This window comes from Xiphophorus couchianus, chromosome 21 (assembly GCF_001444195.1).
Source record: "Xiphophorus couchianus chromosome 21, X_couchianus-1.0, whole genome shotgun sequence".
In the NCBI taxonomy this organism is placed as follows: domain Eukaryota; kingdom Metazoa; phylum Chordata; class Actinopteri; order Cyprinodontiformes; family Poeciliidae; genus Xiphophorus; species Xiphophorus couchianus.
Window position 1 is genome coordinate 9,612,673 of NC_040248.1, and position 18,772 is coordinate 9,631,444.

General features: G+C 37.7%; 2 protein-coding genes across 4 annotated transcripts; one reads left to right on the top strand and one right to left on the bottom strand.

Moving 5' to 3' along the window:
* Positions 1-665: 665 nt before the first annotated feature.
* Positions 666-15,268, top strand: nphp3 (nephronophthisis 3). Of its 2 annotated transcripts, XM_028005268.1 has the most exons (27): positions 775-1,606; positions 2,012-2,137; positions 2,228-2,378; positions 2,463-2,615; positions 2,953-3,086; positions 3,741-3,901; positions 4,326-4,482; positions 5,488-5,562; positions 5,692-5,862; positions 5,973-6,076; positions 6,476-6,590; positions 6,675-6,818; positions 6,918-7,015; positions 7,330-7,432; positions 7,517-7,599; positions 7,979-8,117; positions 8,245-8,409; positions 9,441-9,535; positions 9,626-9,748; positions 9,836-10,025; positions 10,122-10,363; positions 10,497-10,572; positions 11,506-11,633; positions 11,774-12,014; positions 12,114-12,239; positions 12,645-12,760; positions 12,855-15,268. In XM_028005268.1, exons 1-27 carry the CDS (start codon positions 1,283-1,285, stop codon positions 13,021-13,023), a joined length of 3,909 nt encoding a protein of 1,302 aa, XP_027861069.1. In that variant the 5' UTR covers positions 775-1,282; the 3' UTR covers positions 13,024-15,268. The 2 variants fall into 2 exon arrangements, 1 of the variants encoding a protein (XP_027861069.1); XR_003593884.1 differs by lacking the exons at positions 12,114-12,239; positions 12,645-12,760; positions 12,855-15,268 and having other exon boundaries at positions 666-1,606; positions 10,497-10,564; positions 11,774-11,944.
* uba5 (ubiquitin-like modifier activating enzyme 5) lies at positions 15,005-18,303 on the bottom strand. Of its 2 annotated transcripts, XM_028005274.1 has the most exons (12): positions 17,992-18,303; positions 17,784-17,829; positions 17,424-17,513; positions 17,215-17,324; positions 17,038-17,124; positions 16,878-16,962; positions 16,693-16,797; positions 16,478-16,605; positions 16,237-16,372; positions 15,746-15,824; positions 15,552-15,658; positions 15,005-15,407 (listed from the first exon to the last, which is right to left on the bottom strand). In XM_028005274.1, exons 1-12 carry the CDS (start codon positions 18,141-18,143, stop codon positions 15,330-15,332), a joined length of 1,203 nt encoding a protein of 400 aa, XP_027861075.1. In that variant the 5' UTR covers positions 18,144-18,303; the 3' UTR covers positions 15,005-15,329. The 2 variants fall into 2 exon arrangements, with proteins under 2 accessions (XP_027861075.1, XP_027861076.1); XM_028005275.1 differs by lacking the exons at positions 17,784-17,829; positions 17,992-18,303 and having other exon boundaries at positions 17,429-17,513.
* Between the last annotated feature and the right edge of the window lie 469 nt (positions 18,304-18,772).

The following is an 18,772-nucleotide window of genomic DNA, read 5'->3' on the forward strand; positions in this document are numbered from 1 at the left end:
TTTCTTTCCTAAACGAGAAATGCTGAACACTAAAGATCAAATGGAAAAAGGCAGAGTTCTACTTCAGAGAAAGTTCTTGGAACAGTTAAAGTAGAAACCATAGAGGAACTAAAACTTTTCTAAAACTTCCTTTTTCTTATTGATAAATACAGCTTTACAGCTCATGTAAAAGTAGTTCTGGCCTATATAAAATAATATAGTGTGCCTGTCATACAAAGATAATTATGCTTCTTAATCTTTTCACATTTCATGTTATGGCCACAAACTTTGATCTGTTCTATTAGGACCAACAGAAAGCAATGCACAGTGCAGTGCATAGTTGTGAAGTGAAAAGTTAATGATACATGATCAATATTTTTTTAGAATAAAAATGTGAAAGGTTTGGGGTATTCAACAACCTTTACTCTGACAGACCATAGTATAATTCAGTCCCACCAATAACACTCTGAAGTCACCTTATTAGTTAACAGAGTGCACATCAGTGAAACGTAGTATAAATATTGCTAGACTGTCCCAAAGGTTTTTTTCAGTATCAGAATAATAAAATAAAAAAAAGTGGAAAAACAGTATCTTTTTCCTTCCATTTCACATGTAGGCTAAGCACTACATTTAAGCTTGTAACATCACAAAATGCAAAAACCTTTAAATGTTTTTATAGAGTGTTTCCAAAGCATTGTAATGCGTGATAATTAAGTCGGTTGGAATTAATTAAACAACCTACCAGTAGAGTAAACTCCTTCAAAACAACTAAAAGTCCAATTTGACTTTGTTTGACTTTTTACGGCTTCCGTACTCTGAGTTTGTTACCAAGGCAGCCAGGAAGAAGCTGTGAAAAAGGGAGCGGACCGTTCTGTGCCTGTTTTTTTAATCCTAGCTTCACAAGTATTCTTTTCGACCCGAACTAGCAGTGTGTAATATTTCGAGACAAAAATGTTTATCGAAATGGGTTTGTTGCAGTTTTTGCATTTTTAGCATGTGACAACATCAAATAGTTTGTTAAACGGCCACGTTGCGTTATTTAAGTGTGTCTTTTCGTATTTTAGTCTAATAGGACTACTTAAATATAGTTCTAGTTCCTGGTGTTTTGTCACATTTTGATGCTTGTCTCTACTATGTAAACCAAGTTTAGTTTTGTAACTGTTGCGTTGTGGCAATGTAGTGGAAACAACCTCATTCTTGTTTCAGTCTCGGTAGATAAAAATGTCCATCCGCTCTCTGTTTTTCACGTCTCCGTAGCAGCTATGTTGATCTGAAAAAGCTAATATCTTGGATCTTCGACATTATGGGCACCGCATCCTCTTTGGTCAGTCCAGGAGAGGTGATCGAGGATGGATATGGCGGTGAGGGAGGGGAAGCATGTGAGATACCCGTTGAAGTTAAGCCCAAAGCCCGACTCCTTCGCAGCTCCTTCCGCCGTGGACCTCGAGTTATCGGGGCCAGTTTCAAATCCACGGGCTCCGTGGACCTGGAGTATGCTGCAGAGTACGAGAGACTTCGTAAGGAGTATGAAATCTTTCGCGTCAGCAAAAATAACGAGGTCACATCCATGCAGAAGAAGGAGGCCAAAATGGACGTGGAGAACAAGAGGTTAAGAGCCGAGCTGCAGGTTAATAAAGAGCTACATATCGAAATCACTCAGTAACATGTAGTTCTGTCAAAAAGTATTTATCTCCTTGCATATTTGTTTTGTTTGTGCTTTTTAATGTTTTAAGTGATCAGACACAACCTGATAAAAAAAAGAATTAAGCACCCTTCTCCTCTATGAAGTATTTACCCCCCTTCACATAGTACCAGGGTGAATTAAAAACATTTATTTAATTTACTAAATAAAGTGTATTTTGTGTTTAGGCAAGTCTTTGTTCAACATCAACGTAGTTTTTTGATGCTCTGCAATATTTTATAGTGGCAGAAAAGCAAAAGAAGAAGAAATCTCTATTGTAGCAAATACATGTTCATATAACTGTATTTATAAGAAAGTGGGTGTTTAAACTGTTCTGCTGGGGTTTGACAGGCTCTTCAGAAAACCTACCAGAAGATTCTCAGAGAGAAAGAGGCTGCTCTTGAGACAAAGTACCAAGCTATGGAGAGGGCTGCCACATTTGAGCATGACAGGGACAAAGTAAAACGGCAGTTTAAGGTAAGATGCACCAATACATTTTATACATTTGTGGCAGCAGTTTTTAAAATTTGTACCAGTAATTTAAACTGGGTATTTACTTAAATTTAGATTTTCCGAGAGACAAAAGAGAAAGAGATACAAGATCTGTTGCGTGCAAAGAGGGATCTGGAGGCCAAATTGCAACAGTTGCAGACTCAGGGTATTCACATTTTTAGCCCTGATGACTCTGACTCAGATGATAATCAAACCACTGTGACTGGTAAGATGCAAATATCTGCATACATCAGTGTCAGTTTTCTTCTTTTTCTTTCTAGTTGTGTCCACATACTCTTGTATTCTACAGCTGTAGGAACTCAGTGTGAATACTGGTCTGGTGGGGTGCTGGGAAGTGAACCTTCTATGGGTAGCATGATGCAGCTGCAACAGACATTCAGAGGACCGGAGTTTGCACACAGTTTAATAGATGTGGAAGGACCGTTTGCAAATGTCAGCAGAGGTAAGAAAATGATTGCAAAGTCATCCTGTAGTGATAGGAAGAGAAAAATTAGTCACTGCGGTTGAGTGGACTTCTTGTTTACAAAGGCTCATCTCTTACTTTTAAAAATAGACTGGTTCTTTGTCTCAATGTGTCATCTGTTTCTAACCTATTTTCCCAGACCCTCAAATAAAAACAAAATAAATAATAATGTTAGTATATTCCACAATAATTGCAACTAAATTGTGAGTTTGTTATTCCTTTTAACACCACTGATATATCACAGAGAGTTTGTTTAAAAATTTATTAGTTTCTAACATGTAGACCGCATTATTGTCACGTGTTTTTCTTCCTTCAGATGACTGGGATGCTGCGGTGGCCAGTCTACTTCAAGTGTCACCTCATGTACCCCAGGCCTTATGGAGTAACACCGTGCGCTGCTACCTAATCTCCACACAAGATACCAAAGCAGAGATGGAGATCTTTGTCAAGGTCAGTTTGATTGAAGTTTAAAGTCAGCAACTAAATATTGTTTTTAGGGGATATTTTGAGATTTATATAACATGTGTAATGCACCTTCATAGACATGGCTGTTTGAAAGACATGTATCTGACTTGGTGTTTAATGACTGGAGCAGATTTAAAGTACATTTAACTATACTAATGTTCATAACTTGGTCAGTCTCGTGTCTGTCTGAAGAACTGAATAGCTTGCTTTCTAAACTAAAATCTAATCAAGTTAGTCACAAATCAAACAATATTGCTTCAGTGCTGATTAACTAAATTGCAACAAAGAGTATAAAATGAGAAGGAGCGAAGCACTACACAAATGAATTTACAGAGTAATTTTTAAAAGTGAACATAGAAAATTACTGTTTTAAATAAAATAAATACATTATCAGGATCTTATTGGGTCTTCGGAACCCAGAAAAAGAGGTTCTGTGACTTTTGTCCAAGTCTAAAATCTAACTTTAAACTGAATGGGGAAATTTAGGAAGAGGTTGTACATGATTAATGTTAACTTGGGACTTTTATTCCAGTGTACTGTCCTCACATGACAAAGTAGTGATGTGTCTAAGCAGTTATTTGAATTGGTAGGAGCTTTCAATAATAATTTTCTTTTAAATGTCATTTGTTTTATTGACAGAAACACTCTGTAGTGTTACGGAGAATGTGTGAGGGTCTGGGCCATTTCTACCTAAATGTTTACTTCCCAGAGGAGAATGCTGCTTCATACGCTATGGTGCGGAGGCAGGAAATCGAGCGAAGTTCAATATGTGTGCTTCTTCTCAAATCCACCGTTACAAGGTATTGACTGCACATCCTGTGTGATTAAAAACTTTTCTGTAGGGTCAAAAACATCTTTTTTAAGGAGAACAGCTGAGTTTGAGTTTTGCGACAGGCAAAGTCTTCAAAATAAGGTTTTGAGAATTACCTCACTGTGGTAGAGTGAAACCTATTTCTTTGTTCACAGATTTTATTTTTACAGCATATGAAGTTGACTATTCAGGGCAAATTATTGGACAAAATGGGTGTGATCTAGTCAGCAATTTTCTGCGAATCTGAGATTTTCCAAATTATGTAAATGCAGAGTAATTTTACTCCATGTAAACTCTCTCAGTACTTTGACATTTATCAAATAGAATTATTTGTATTAATAACTTGCCTAAAAGTTTTTGTCTTCAGAAATAATGAATCTTTATAATGTTGTGACAAACATTCATTTTTGCAGCCCTGTGGTGGAAGATTGTGAGGAGGCTTTTGTTAAAAACCCAGATGGACATCCACTGGTGCTGTACCTCAGGACTGAAGAGGACAGGGGTTTGACTGGACCCATTAGGCAGCTGTTGGAAAGGATTAATGCTGCAGACAAGGCTGCCAAAGTCAAGGTCTGGAGCTTATACATTAAATGTTTCTGGGATTATTATTTCAGTTCACTGTAAGCTGTTATAAGTTTTATAGTTACACAAACCATCTTGTGTTTGTTAAAACAGGCTGAAAATGAAGGGAATGTGTTTACTTTGGCTAAACAAATAAAACACTCCTCTTTCAGCTCATTTAGTTTTCCCATCTTTATATATAGAAACTTTCATGTAGTGGGTATGTTTTGTCTCACTACTACTTTTTAATCACAGAACTCCTGCACTATCTGTGAGGAAGCATGGAAGCATTTTATGTCTTTATTTTCTTTTAGTCTAGATATATTAGATTAGAGGAAAATTTAGCAGACTTTATTCCTTATTGCATTTTCTGAAATGACAGGATTTTGGACATTTATAGACATAACAATTACATTCCCTAACGTGGATTTAGCACATTGCAATTTGTTTTTTTTCCATTTATATTTAGTTTTTGTTTTTGAGTCTCAGAAAGAGAATCCTTTTTTGAAAGTAAAAGGCATTTTTTCTGCCTCTAGGTCGTGTTCTAACAAAGTTTCAGACAGAGTTTGAGATTCAAAGCACTGAACCCTGTATTTTGTGTTTTTATAAACATAACAAAGGTGTCATAGATCTTAAAGTTTTTTTTTTTTTTTTAATTTGTCCAAAATTTAAAAACATGAAAACCATATTCACCATTGTGCTGTTTCATTATTTGCTGAAGTTGTGGTCAATGTTTTGCACTCTTGTGCAATCTAGAAATTTTGTTCTGGGAAAGGTATAATATTTTTAAAATTAAAGCTTTGTGTAAACCTTACATTTAGGCTTTTAATAGTCTGTAATATCTGACATAGTATTAATAATATTTTTTGCTTTGACCTTACTGTTCACCAAGAGTTGTTAATAATATTACAACATGTTTATCATTCAGTGTTTATCATAATGTTTACCATCTATCCATTACTAAATATAGAACAAAATTCAGATTCATAGTCTTTCATTTTAAATATTCCCCAGGTGGTGGATCACAGCAGCTCTGCAGAAGAAGGGGCTAGCCTGATTTATGCTCAGCTAGAGAAAGTCATCAAACAGGTGTACCATTATTCAAATACATTGGTTTGTTATGTTTTATCACCTTAAGGGAGGTGTATACAGAAATAATTTTTGACTGCCTGTTCTCTCCATGATTTTTAAACACTGAATTTTACCCTCTTTGTATAGGAATTGTTGGGTTTTGAAGGAGGAGATGATGACTCTAAGGATGCTGCCATAGACGAGGGCCGTGAGGAAGACCTGGGAGACGTGCTTTGGGATCTGCATGACGAACAGGAGCAGATTGAGTCCTACCAACAGGCTTGCAGCAGCACCACCTCCCAATTAGGTTTTCAAAAGGTACAACATGCATGCATATTCTGTTCTAATCTCTATCATTACCTTCAAAATGCCTTACTTTCTATTCATTAATATCTGTCGCTCTGTGCTGCGTGCGCTGCCCTTCTCAGTATATAGATCGTTTAAACGACATGATAGCTGCCCCACCTCCCACCCCCCCTCTGCTGGTGTCTGGCGGTCCAGGCTCAGGAAAGTCTCTCTTGCTTTCCAAATGGTGAGATGAGTTTTGCACATAAAATACATTTATCAGTTATATTGGCTAAGATCTGTTTAAACCAACTTAATGATCCATTCCTTCAGTTTGGCTCTTAAATGTAGTTCATGTTTTGTATTTATTTGTGTTTTATTACTTAAGAATTTTAACAAATATAGTCTTATTTTTTATTGTATTGTGTGTTTAGTTAGTTTAATTGTCAGTGTGTTTCTGCCAATCTTTTTTAACACTACTGTTAACACTGCTTTGTATGAAAAGTACTCTTTAAATAAAGTTTGATTGATTGTTTGATTGAGAAGTTGATGCAGGATATAATCAATGTGATGGATTATTATAAAGGGTATTCTTTTTAGCTTTGTGTGGTTTTCCTGTTAGACGTGAATTGTTTTATTTCTGCAGGATTGAGCTGCAGCAGAAGCAATCCCCCAACACTTTGTTCCTTTATCATTTTGTCGGCCGCCCACTTTCCATAAGCTCTGAGCCAGTTCTCATTATCAAACGCCTCACAGTGAAGGTAAAGAGTGACATGCTTCAACCAAAAACATGTTTTACTTGACAAATAGGAGAATCCGTTTACTGTTAATATTTTGTCACTTAGTTGCTGCAGCACTTTTGGTCCATTTCTGGTTTATCCATGGATCCCAGTAAGATTTTGGAAGAGTTTCCTCGCTGGCTGGAGAGACTATCTGCACGGCACCAAGGAAACATCATCATTATCATTGACTCAGTTGACCAAATAAAGGTATAGCCCTTCTCTAATTTAAACCCAACACTGAACATATTTTATCCCAGCCTGTACGGTTTAACTCCACATTTCAGGAATAATTTTTGTCCATTTCAGCAAGCTGAAAGACACATGAAGTGGCTGATCGACCCTCTTCCTGTAAAAGTTAGAGTGGTTGTGTCTGTCAATGTAGAGACGTGTCCTCAGGCGTGGAGGTAATAACTCTGACTGCAAAACTTTGAATTTATTAGTGTGATCCATATAGGTTTAAAACTGAACTTACAGGCCCATATGTATACATACACTCCCATAAATATATTTGGGTAAACATCCCTGATTGAGTTGCAGAGAAACTGCATGCTTCTTCTGTAGCCATCAACAAGGTTCTAGCATCATTCAGACTGGATAATTGATCACTCTTCTTATAAGAAATAATAAAGAATGTTTAAATTGGTGAGCATTTGCTAGCATTTCTAAATCTGCACTTTTTAGTTGCTTGTGTAAAAAAAACGATACTTTTTCTCTTTAGGTTGTGGCCCACACTTCACTTGGACCCACTTAGTGCCAGAGAAGTCAAGAGTGTAGTCATTGCAGAGTGTCAAACCACGGATTTCAGGCTCACCAAGGATCAGGTCAGACTGCTTGGTTGAAGTATTTGAGATAGAAAACAAATGTTTGTTTTTGTAAAACCTATACATTTTGTAATTTTGTTGTAGGAGAAAAAGCTGGAAAGGCACTGCCGCTCTGCATCGACATGCAACGCATTATATGTCACACTGTTGGCAAGGATGATCACCAGGTCTGTTGTGTCAACTTTTTGGTTCTTTATGTGCAGAAAAATAGGAAAGTGAAGAAATTTGTAGATGTTTGGTTTTGGATTGATTAGATCAGGATTGACCTTAGGTTCTTTGATCCTATTGGGCTCATATTTTGATAGTTACAGACAATTCCCTTCAAATCCTATTTAATTTTTCAAAAACTGCTTGTGAACCGGACTGTAATTCTTAAAACATATAAGAATTTTCAATTACCTACTTTTAGTATTTGTGTATAAGTGCATTTTGTCTGACTTGCTGGGAAAACATTTTTAACATTTTTGTAGACTATGTTTATTTCTCTGACAATTTTCTGTTACATTAAATTTTCTAAGGATAATTCTGCATATTTTGGATTCATAGTTTTCAATCTGGCTGGTCTCTGGAGAAGAGCTTGGAGCAGTGTCTGCAGTGTCAGGACACCTTGTCTCTGTTCCGCCTGGCGCTTAAAATGATGTTAAAGTTCCTCAACACAGACAGAGAGAGACACATAATGAAAGAGGTAAAACAAAGTAATTTTTGGACTTTGGTGTTATTGCATTACTAGATAAATAAATACTCACATTAGACTGCATACTTTTTGATGCTCTGCAGAAGGATTTGCATATTGTATTTTTTTTCTCTCCTAGATGCTGTGCCTTGTATTTTCCAGCCACAACGGAGTGAGCGAGTCAGAGGCATTAGATCTTTTCCCAGAGCTAGAGTGGGCCGCTCTGTCTTCTCTGCTCTACCACCTGAACAGACTCTGCATTGTGACCCTTCGCTGTGGACTCATCAGGTTTCAGCACCTGCAGGTAAACGGGCTCACTGGCAAGAACACACAGAGAAAGAAAATGCAAAATATATACAAGTGCAATATATTCAAGTGCTGTGATTAAAGAGCAGCTAAATGATAATGTTCTTGTTTGTCAGATAAGTGCCCATTTTCTGGCTGGAACCTCAGCAAATTTGGATTCATCCAGCTTACAGCCAGTTCCGTGTCTTTGTAGTGGCATCATCTTTTTCTGCTTAAAATGATTCTTCCAGTAGCATAGAGGCCAGATGTCTCTATAAGCACTACCTCTGAAACCAGATATTTCCATGCAGAAGGAGGTGGATCATATTTGATTCACTTCATCATCATGGTTTACCATGTTAGCATGGTTTACCATGCTAACATGTCAGCATGTCTACTTCATGCTAAACCATGAAGTAGACATGCTGACACCTGCTGACCGATTGTGGTACTGATTTTTTTTAGATAAACTGTTCCAGGATTCCAGGATTTGTTTGTACATTTCCACAAACAATTAACAAGTACATCTCAATAAAATAGAGCGCCATGAAAAAGTTAATTTATTTTAGAGGTATAGTTTAAAAACTCAAATGCCACACAGTAGCATATTTCCAGAGCTTATTTCTGTCAATTTAATTAAAAATCCAAAATTCAGTTTTTCAGGTAGTTTGAATAGTATACAACACCGGACGGAAATGTTATGTTATGGACATGTTATCAGAGGACAGTTCACAGAGGATAGTATTTACGCATATTAATGGAAAGTTAAATGGAAGAAAAAAAAAACTGTCCTGACTAATTTTTATTAACTGTATATCAACAGTTTAATGACAGTCTAATTTCTAATGTGCTTCTATACCTGGCTGTCCAAAACCACTCTGTGATGTGGACTGTTTAACTTTTAAGATTTCAGTCAATCTATATATGTAAGGTCCAACATTACTATGTTAATAGATTTAATGTAATTTGTACATTTCTAAAATAGATGTCATACTAATATTTGTGAGTGAAAGAGTTGTGTTTTTTTATTATTATCTGTCTGCTTTTCAGGCTTGTGAGGCTGTGAGGCTGGAGTTCCTAGGTGGAGGAAGTGGTTGTGCTTCTTACAGAGAGAAACTAATCCATTACTTCAACCAGCAGCTCAGGTTGTGCAGAATATTCGTCCATCCCTCTAACATTTGCATTACGCATTGCTTCATTTGGTGAAACTCAAATCATTATTTGTAAATTTGTAGCCAGGACTGCGTCACATGGCGAGTTGCAGATGAGCTTCCCTGGCTGTTCCAACAGCAGGAGGACAAAACCAAACTTCAGCTCAGTCTTTTGAACCTCTTTGTCTCCCAAAACCTTTACAAGAGGTAAATATTTGTGTTGACTGAAAACGTGTATAGTTATGAGATGATATTTCTCATTCTGAGGTATTGCCGCTTGCTTTTCTTCCCCAGGGGTCATTTCTCTGAGTTGCTGGCTTATTGGCAGTATGTGGGCAAAGACAAAAGCTCCATGGCAACTGAGTATTTTGATTCCCTAAAATGTTACGAGAAGAGCTGTGAAAGCGAGGACAGTATGACAAAGCTTGCAAACCTTTATGAAACTTTAGGTCGGTTTCTCAAAGACCTGGGCCTGCCAAGTCAGGTAGATCTTGTTTGTTTTGGTCATACTTAGAAATCTATCAACACTTCTGTCTGGCTGATGTAGATGGGTTTTTTTTTTGTTTTTTGTTTTTTGTAGGCTGTTGCTCCTTTGCAAAGGTCTCTTGAGATCAGAGAGACAGCCCTGGATCCCGACCATCCCAGTGTTGCACGCTCTCTGCACCAGCTGGCTGGAGTTTATGTCCAGTGGAAGAAGTATGGGAATGCTGAACAGCTGTACAAGCAAGCACTTGAGATAAGCGAGAACGCCTACGGCGCTGAGCATGTTGCTGTGGCACAGGAGCTGGAGTCACTCGCCATGCTTTACCAGAAGCAAAACAAGTAAATGTAGCTTTTGTGTACAGTACTCTCAAACTAATTTGATCATTTATATTAGTTTGAAGACTATTCAGCTTTTCATTACATAATCTAATTTACATTCAAGACTGGTTATTTCTTGCACTTTAACCATCAGGTATGAACAAGCTGAGAAACTCAGGAAGAGGTCAGTAAGGATTCGGCAAAAGACAGCGCGACAAAAAGGTCAGATGGTGAGGGAATTCTACAGATACTAACATATGAGAAATTGCAAAATAACTTGTGTTCCCTCAATTTTAACATATTTTATTGGGCTTTTGTGTGAGAGACCAACAAATAATGAGGAATTGTGAAGTGGAAGGAAACTGATACATGTTTTTAAAAATGTTTTCCGCTTAAATCAAAAAGTCTGACTTGTATTTAAAGATAGATCCGTTTGCTCTAACGCACTTAAATAAAATCATCAAAAATAATTCAAATAGTAAGTGATTCATAATTGTTAAGTGGAAGGAAAACTATAATTGGTTTTCTAAGGGTGGCAAAAATAAAAACAATTCTGATGTGGAATGGTACTCAACCCTTCACTGTACAGTAATCCCCCTAAATGATCCCAGTTGAGCTTATTACTTTCAGAGGTCACGTAATTAGTTAACAGAGTCCACCTGGGTGCATTTTAATATCAGTAAATCTATACGTTGCGTTAATGTGTCAGAGGTTTAATCAAAAACATTAGAGAGAGAACAGAATCATGAAGACCAAGGAGCGCAGCAAAGAGGTCTGGGATAACGTTGTGGAGAAGGATTGGTTTCAAAACAATATTCCAACTTTGTACATCTCCCAGTGCACTGATTTTGAAAGCTTGTGTTCCCTTTATCTAACAGTAACTTGATAGGAAAGAACGAAGACATGCAACAGATGTTCCAAGATGGGTAAACCCAATGCAGCCTCAGTGACGACTGTAGCCCTACCAACTCATTTTCCTTAAACGTCACTATTTCACACTACTTTAAGTAGGGCTATCGCATACAATTCCAATATAACACTTCGATATCTATTGTTATTAAAAATGATCCCTTATGTAGTCCACTACTCAAGTAAATAAGTATCATACTGACTTAACTGAACATCTTAAACCTACTGTATTATTTTTTTTAATCCTGTATCAGTATGGATTCACTTTGTTGAGACGTAGAGCCCTCCAGCTAGAAGAGCTGACCCTGGGGAAAGACTCTGCAGACTGTGCTAAGACGCTCAATGAGCTGGGTGTCCTCTACTACCTCCAAAACAACCTGGAGTAAGACCCACATCAGTTCACCTTCAGCACTGCATAATAAATACCCAGCATAAACATCTAGCCTGAAGCAGCAACATTTGCCAGTATCCTTTTTTGTATACCTATATCCATAAAATTCTTCTTTATTTACCTCTCATCAGTGCTGCCAAGGTGTTCCTGGCTCGCTCTCTGGAGATGCGCCAACGTGCCCTCGGTCCAGATCACCCAGACTGCGCGCAGTCTCTCAACAACCTGGCCGCGCTGCACACAGAACGGAGGGAGTACGAAACGGCCGAGGACATGTACGAGAGGGCGCTGGAGATCCGCAGGAAGGCCCTGTCACCGGACCACCCCTCTCTGGCGTACACCGTCAAGCACCTGGCTATGCTCTATAAACGCAGAGTGAGACATAATCAAAACCAAATGTTTAGATACTTTTCTTGTGAACCTCAAAATGTTTTATTTTTGGTATTTAATATTTGGTTTGATGTGCCATCAAAGGGCAAGCTGGAGAAGGCTGTTCCACTCTATGAGCTTTCTCTGGAAATCAGGGAAAAAAGTTTTGGTCCCAAACACCCAAGTGTGGCCACAGCACTGGTGAACCTCGCTGTTCTCTACTGCCAACTGGTGAGACTCATCATCAAATACTCTTCCTTGATTTACTGTGCATTGTTAAAATATTCATACACAATACATTACAAACATCACTACAAATATCACTATAGTTAAACTTTTGATCAGCTGATGGACAGACTATTTCAGTTTAATTGCTGTTTGCAATAAAATGCTTACTCAGATTTTTTTTTTTAAGTCTCACTTCCATTTCTCTTTGCACTTTAAAGCTGTTATTAGAACCTCCTTAAGATTCAACAGTGCATATATAAATTCTTGTAATTTTTCAACTAAGCTTAACATTTTGATCAGGAGTGTATGTTGACAGTTGTGTGCATTTGTTATTTTTGTAGTTTCAACTGTTATTATTTTTAGGTTTTATGGCAAAAAGCTACCTGCAGGTTTCTTTTATTTTCACAGAAGAAGCACAGTGAGGCCTTGCCACTTTATGAGCGAGCACTCAAAGTCTATGAAGATAGTTTGGGCCGCTCACATCCGCGGGTCGGAGAAACCCTGAAGAACCTCGCTGTTCTAAGGTACGAAAAATACGATTACTTATCCTTTTTTTTTACTTTGCATTACTTACATTCTTTCTTACTTCTTTTGTTTTTATCTCGTCTTCTAATGCAGTTATGAGGAAGGTGACTTTGAGAGGGCTGCAGAACTTTACAAGCGTGCGATGGAGATTAAAGAAGCAGAGCCGTCGTTGGTGTGTGGCAACGCTCCGTCACATCATTCCTCCAGCGGAGACACTTTTAGTCTGAAGACGCCTGCTCCTCAACCACATGCTGCAAGGTGACTCTGTTTACTGCCATCACTGCAGGATGGTTTGCTATAGAACAGCTAAAGCTGAAAATCCCAATCTTTATCAAAAGTGGAATCATTCACTGTGATAGATACTTTATGAAGGCACAAGCAGAATGCTTTGTGGAGGAAGAAGCATAGCACAGAACAATAATGTGTTCAAAAACTGTACGCTGAAGGATTTTTTTTCCAACCAAACTTCTGATAAATTCAGGAAAAAGGTACAGGCATTTTATTGTTTGGCTTTTTTCACATTTGCTTTGTGCACATTCAATCCAAAGCAAGATGAGCAACTATGAACGGCCTAAATGTTCAGTTTTCCAGGAGACTGCTGGTGCATTTCAGATAAATTTTTCTCTGCTCTAACTGTACACCTTTATTCACTTTTAATCTGGGCAAGTTTTCTCTGAATATTTTGTATCACCACAACACTAATATAAAGGAAAACTATTCTCATTTGTGTCATAATGTTTGTGAAGCCCTCAGAAACTTTTAAATAAGTATTTTCAGAAATTTAGTATTTAAAGTTTACCTCAGCAGACATCACTATTTTTGCCTTAAAGTATCCTGAAAATGTGCCAGTTAATACTCTTATGGATTTCCATTGTTAATTTTTATACACTTGTAGTTTTTTACTATAATAAAGAGAAAACAACACTAACATCCAAGTAAAACAGGATTTTTTTTTCTCATGTTTAAACTCACTGCCCTCTAATAAACGGGATCATGAGATCTCAAGCACTTACATTGTCATGTTTACACATTTCAAAGCTGTCAATTTTTTATCCAAACTGCATTTTTATAGTGATAATTGTTGAAGTATTATAAATTATGTTAAAGCACTTATAACATCTAACTAACCTTGGAACAAGCAAGCACGGTTCAAAACAAGGTTTTAGTATGTGTAAGAAATGTTATCATGCCAACATCATGATTTTTATGCAAACCTCCCTCCCCGCCCCTGAAAAAACCCCCAAAACAGATAAACTGTTAGATTTAATGACAATAAAAAAAACATACTTAAAAAAACATGTTTGTGCCTCTTACATTTCTTACTCAAATGTATGTACATTCAAAGGTTTGTCTTATCTAAAATGTACAATATTTCCTTTCTATTTCATAGTACTATTCGAGTTAAAATATCAGGTTTATGTGACAAAAAATGTGGGACTATAATCATTTTAATACTTCTTCTATGTTAAAGAAGAAGTTACGTAGGTTGTGCACAATTCAACTGAAAAACAAACACATCTGTTAGGAAAAATATATATAAAAAATAAAGAGTACAGTAACCTGGTTTTCTAAGTTTGAAACCCTTATTGTTAAATCCTCACACTGGCATTTTGACACTTTTAAGTTAACCATTCCATCTTTGGTAGATGTCTGTCACCACAGCATGCTTTGGCTTTACCCCTCTCTCTTATAAAGATTTTCTAAATTCAGATTCTCGTTTTCTCAACTTTTATGTGATCCCACAAATTTTTCTGTTTCGGATTTAGTTTCAACTTCTGGTTAAGCTGCTCCTCTGTCCCAGTTCCTTTATGAAACCACTTTTGTTGATTCAAATGTATGAATTTACTGCCAACAACATTGAAAAATTATATTAATCTTTACTTTTTGAAGACACCTAAAGGTTGCTCAAAATAGTGCAAACCAGAAATATAGAACAGATTCAAATTAGCAAATCTTACTGGGATAGCTGAACTTCTTTTTGGGTTAATTTGATTCACTTTGACCCAAGATTATTTTAATGCTGAACTTGAAACCAAAATATATATTTTTTTTACACTAGAGTTGTTTAGGACATGTTACACTAAACATGAAAAAGTTTTAAAATCATTTATCAAGTTTTTGTTCTTTACATCAGAAATATGACAATTTAACTTGGGTATGTGCAGCTTCTATATCCACTCCAGTCATGTCATAATATATAAATCTACTGAAAAATGAATCAACCAACATTTTAGAGATTAGACTGAATTTAATAAATACTTTACTGAGACAATGTTCAGTAAGTAGCAGAAAGACATGATTGAAAAGTTTAAGGATTCAACGTAAAATTGTACTAAACGGATTATAGAGCACTTGCTCTATAATTTGGGGTGTTTAGACATTTTGTGAGAATCTGATGTTGTTCCAAGTGATATTTTGTGTGCATGCAACCATCATGCCCTGTATATCTTTCACCTTTAGTTTATTTTTTTTACATTTGGACTTTGGGATGAGAATGTTAAAAAAAAGATGAGTACAGACTAAAAAAAAACTTAAATATGCTGCAGAAAAGAGTCTTCAGATCACTGTCTACAACTTTCTCATCTGAGCCATTAAATCTTCCAAGCTCACTTCAGTCTCCTCCACGGTGTCTCCACTGACCTTTTCCTGGTACAAACACAACAGGACATGATTGTCAAAATTATTTACAGGTAAATGCAAAAACTGTAACATGCAGAAATTGTCTTTATTTTCTAGCATTAAGGAATTTAACCAGTTCCTATAGTCGGTGGAAAGTTAAAGGTAACTCACCCCAGCTGGAATGGTGTACGCCACAGTGATGCCCTCTGGCAGGTCAGGTACAGCCCCCGAAGCAGCCTGTAACTCGGCATCGGTCACTTCAGACACCAGTTCGATACCTGCACAACCAAGATGGGTGTATTTATTGTAGCTTAGAAAGAGCAAGGGCAGCAACTAGAACTAGAAGAACCACAGCTTCTGCTGACCCCATTCGTTGTCTTCGTGTATGATCTCTTCCTCTTCCTGCTGCACAGCTTCCACCTTGGGCCGCTCTGCTTCTTTCATCTGAAGACAAAACACCACACACGTAAAAAACTATAAAACTTTTCCGACTGGTAAAGCAACTAGCAGAAGAATTCATATTCCCACATTTTCTTCAACTGCAATCGTAGAATTTAAAGTAGTTTATCAGGATTTTAGACGATAGAACAACACAATATAGTGTACAAATGTGAGATAGAAGAGTTGATGCTTTTCAAAAAAATAAAAATCATCACCACAGCACAATGCAACAATTATGTACCATTTTGTGTTGGTTTATTATATATCACCCCCCAAAATATACGTTATACGTATAATTGAGTTGCTGCAAAATGAGAAAATGCATAAAAGTTTCAGGCAGTGTGAATATCGATATAAGGCACCAGTAAAAGCGCCAAGCAGAAGTTCTTGAGAATCTTGAGTCAGGTGTGCTAACCTTGAATTCCTCTTGTTGCCGCCTGCAGTGACGGTCATTGCACTGTGGGTTGGCCTTCATGGCCATGGTCGGAAAAAAGTCCTGCATGGCGTTGTATCCGAGATAATAGCTGACCGTGCCAAACTTCAGGAGATATCTGAAGAACAAAACATTAAATTCACGTTTCTCCTTAAAGTCTGTGAGGTTTTGTATTTGTAAAACCACTATAGGTTTCATGCCAGACAGAAAGTTGACCACATACTTGAGGACATTTTGCACCAGGAGGCCTGCAACCACACCCATAGTTGTTGGCAAGCTGGCGGCACATACACCCTCCCGCTTTAGGGTTTTCTCATCAATGTTAGCAGCCACCACCAATGGAGGGGCACACTAAGCGGATAAAGTCCACATAATCTTGGTGAAAAGAACAATATTAATGACAAACAGAAGCTTTTGCTCCTGCCCCTGCCTACGTACAGCAAAGCAAGCCGTCTCTCCAGGAATTATGAGCTGGATGTGTCCTGAGACAGCGTTTTCACTCACGCCGGACTCCATCCAGATCTGACCCAGTTCGTTACAGGCCTGAAATAAAAACACAGAGATGTTACAATGTGAACGGCTCATCCTGTCGGCCCTCTTTCTTCTCACAGTGAGGTGCTTACTGTATTGATGGCCATCCTGGCCTCAAAGTTATCCACACAGCTCAGAACCAAATCCACTGGTTTTCCTTCTTCTAACCCTCCATGACTAAAAAAAACCAAAAAGATTGATATTTACAAACAAGCCTTCATAGGTACTAATCTGTCAAGTAGGGAAACCAACCTGATGCGATCCATGAAATGTGTGAAATTGTCCAGTGTTGTGATGTTGTAGTTATGGGTTTCAAATGCCACATCTGGATTAATATTTCTGTTGCAGGGGAAATAATTACTGATAAAGGTAGGAGAAACAGGGAAGCTGTGGATGGGGGACGGTGCCCCTCTGCTGACAAGATGTTACCTGAGTGTGTGTTCTGCTGCCTCCACCTTACTCAGCCCTGCTTGGTGAGGCTGGAAGAACAGTCTGTTCATGTTGGCCAGCTCTACTTTGTCATAGTCAAAGAGCAGCAGCTGCAAAGCCAATAATGAAACAGTATGAAGGCATTGAACATGCGGCAAGAAAATGGAGAAGGATCCAGCACAAAGGTAAAAACGGGAAGGTTTAATTACCTTACCAATGCCACATCTAGTGAGCATTTCAGCTGTCACGCTGCCGACGCCTCCGACACCAACTACAGCTACTGAAAATGTCCGGATTTTCTGTCAACAGAATCCCAAATAGTTGTTCAACAATCCAACTGGCAGAATGTAAAGTAAACAAAATCCAGTACAGTACAGTCACAATATGCAAGCATGCACAATAATACATCATTAATGATAATCCTGCAGATATGTAATGTTAAGCATGTGGGGACATATGAACATCAGTTCTGTTCCTTTGTTTTCTTCATGTTTATCTTTAGCAAAAACATATATGAAAGGGAAGATGATCAGCCAAATATAGAGAACATTTTCTATGAAATGTCCTACCTCATAATCATCCACGATGCCCATTCTTTTTAGAGCCATAAGGCGGCTGAAACAGAAATACAGCAGAGATTAGTTTGTGGTCTATGGGAAACCATTCAAGGAGGTGGTGAGTCACAAGGCGTTGCCTCTCGTTACTTTTTACTTTTTCACAAATATAAATAAAACTATGAAGAAAAAAAAAAGTGTCAAACTTAAATGGAAAAGTCACCTGTACGGGTTGGAATCCACTACCTCGGCGCTCATCTTGTCAATTCTGGGTCTATTGTGAGCATCCTCCGCGGCACACTGCCTCTGCTTGCACTTTATCAGTTCGTTTTCCAGCTCCCTCACCCGCAGCTTCAGCTCCTCCACCGTCGCCATTGATCCTGCCCAAGAACGGCGCTACAGTGTGGATTTATGAGCCAAAGCAGAGGGAATGAAAACGCGCTTTAAACCAAATCGGAGCAGGGAGAAGTACACGTCTTCTTTTCTTGAATCAGCTGTCAGGATATGTGCGTCCTTGAACAGCGTCCGTGTAGAAAGTGACTACACGGACCTTCAAGTGTTCCGACATCCATGGAGATTTTCGACGAATTATCCTAAGTATTTTTAAAATATTGCTTGTACAAGTCAGTATATTAGTTTCATTATTATAAGCCATATTTGAGAAAATTATGTCGATTAGATTTTTTTCAGGTAAAAATAAATGGCATCACTGAAGTTGGCGTCTGATTAATGGCTTCCGCCTCCCCTCCCCTCCCCTCCCCACATGTGTGTGAAGGGCTATTTCACAGTTTTTAATGAGAACATTTGGTATCGATTTTTATTTTTTATTTATTTTTTTTTTGTATTTTGAACACTTTAGACATCTGAATACTTACATTAGTAAAACCTGGACTGCATTTTTATATAATAAAAACATCTATGATGAAGGAAACAAAACACATTGCTCTTACGCCATTTTCAAGGGGTCCCTGCTTTATAATCTTACTGGACGACTTTCTGCAATA

What these genes read in the sequence shown, in the direction of transcription:
- nphp3 (XM_028005268.1), top strand. Translation starts at nt 1,283, where the DNA reads ATGGGCACCGCATCCTCTTTGGTCAGTCCAGGAGAGGTGATCGAGGAT. An exon ending in CTCAAATCCACCGTTACAAG is followed by an intron (nt 3,902 to 4,325) that starts GTATTGACTGCA and finishes TCATTTTTGCAG; the next exon opens with CCCTGTGGTGGAAGATTGTG. An exon ending in CTTTACCAGAAGCAAAACAA is followed by an intron (nt 10,364 to 10,496) that starts GTAAATGTAGCT and finishes TTTAACCATCAG; the next exon opens with GTATGAACAAGCTGAGAAAC.
- uba5 (XM_028005274.1), bottom strand. Translation starts at nt 18,143, where the DNA reads ATGGCGACGGTGGAGGAGCTGAAGCTGCGGGTGAGGGAGCTGGAAAAC. An exon ending in GGCAACAAGAGGAATTCAAG is followed by an intron (nt 15,825 to 16,236) that starts GTTAGCACACCT and finishes TTTTGTCTTCAG; the next exon opens with ATGAAAGAAGCAGAGCGGCC. An exon ending in ACACGAAGACAACGAATGGG is followed by an intron (nt 15,659 to 15,745) that starts GTCAGCAGAAGC and finishes TTGGTTGTGCAG; the next exon opens with GTATCGAACTGGTGTCTGAA.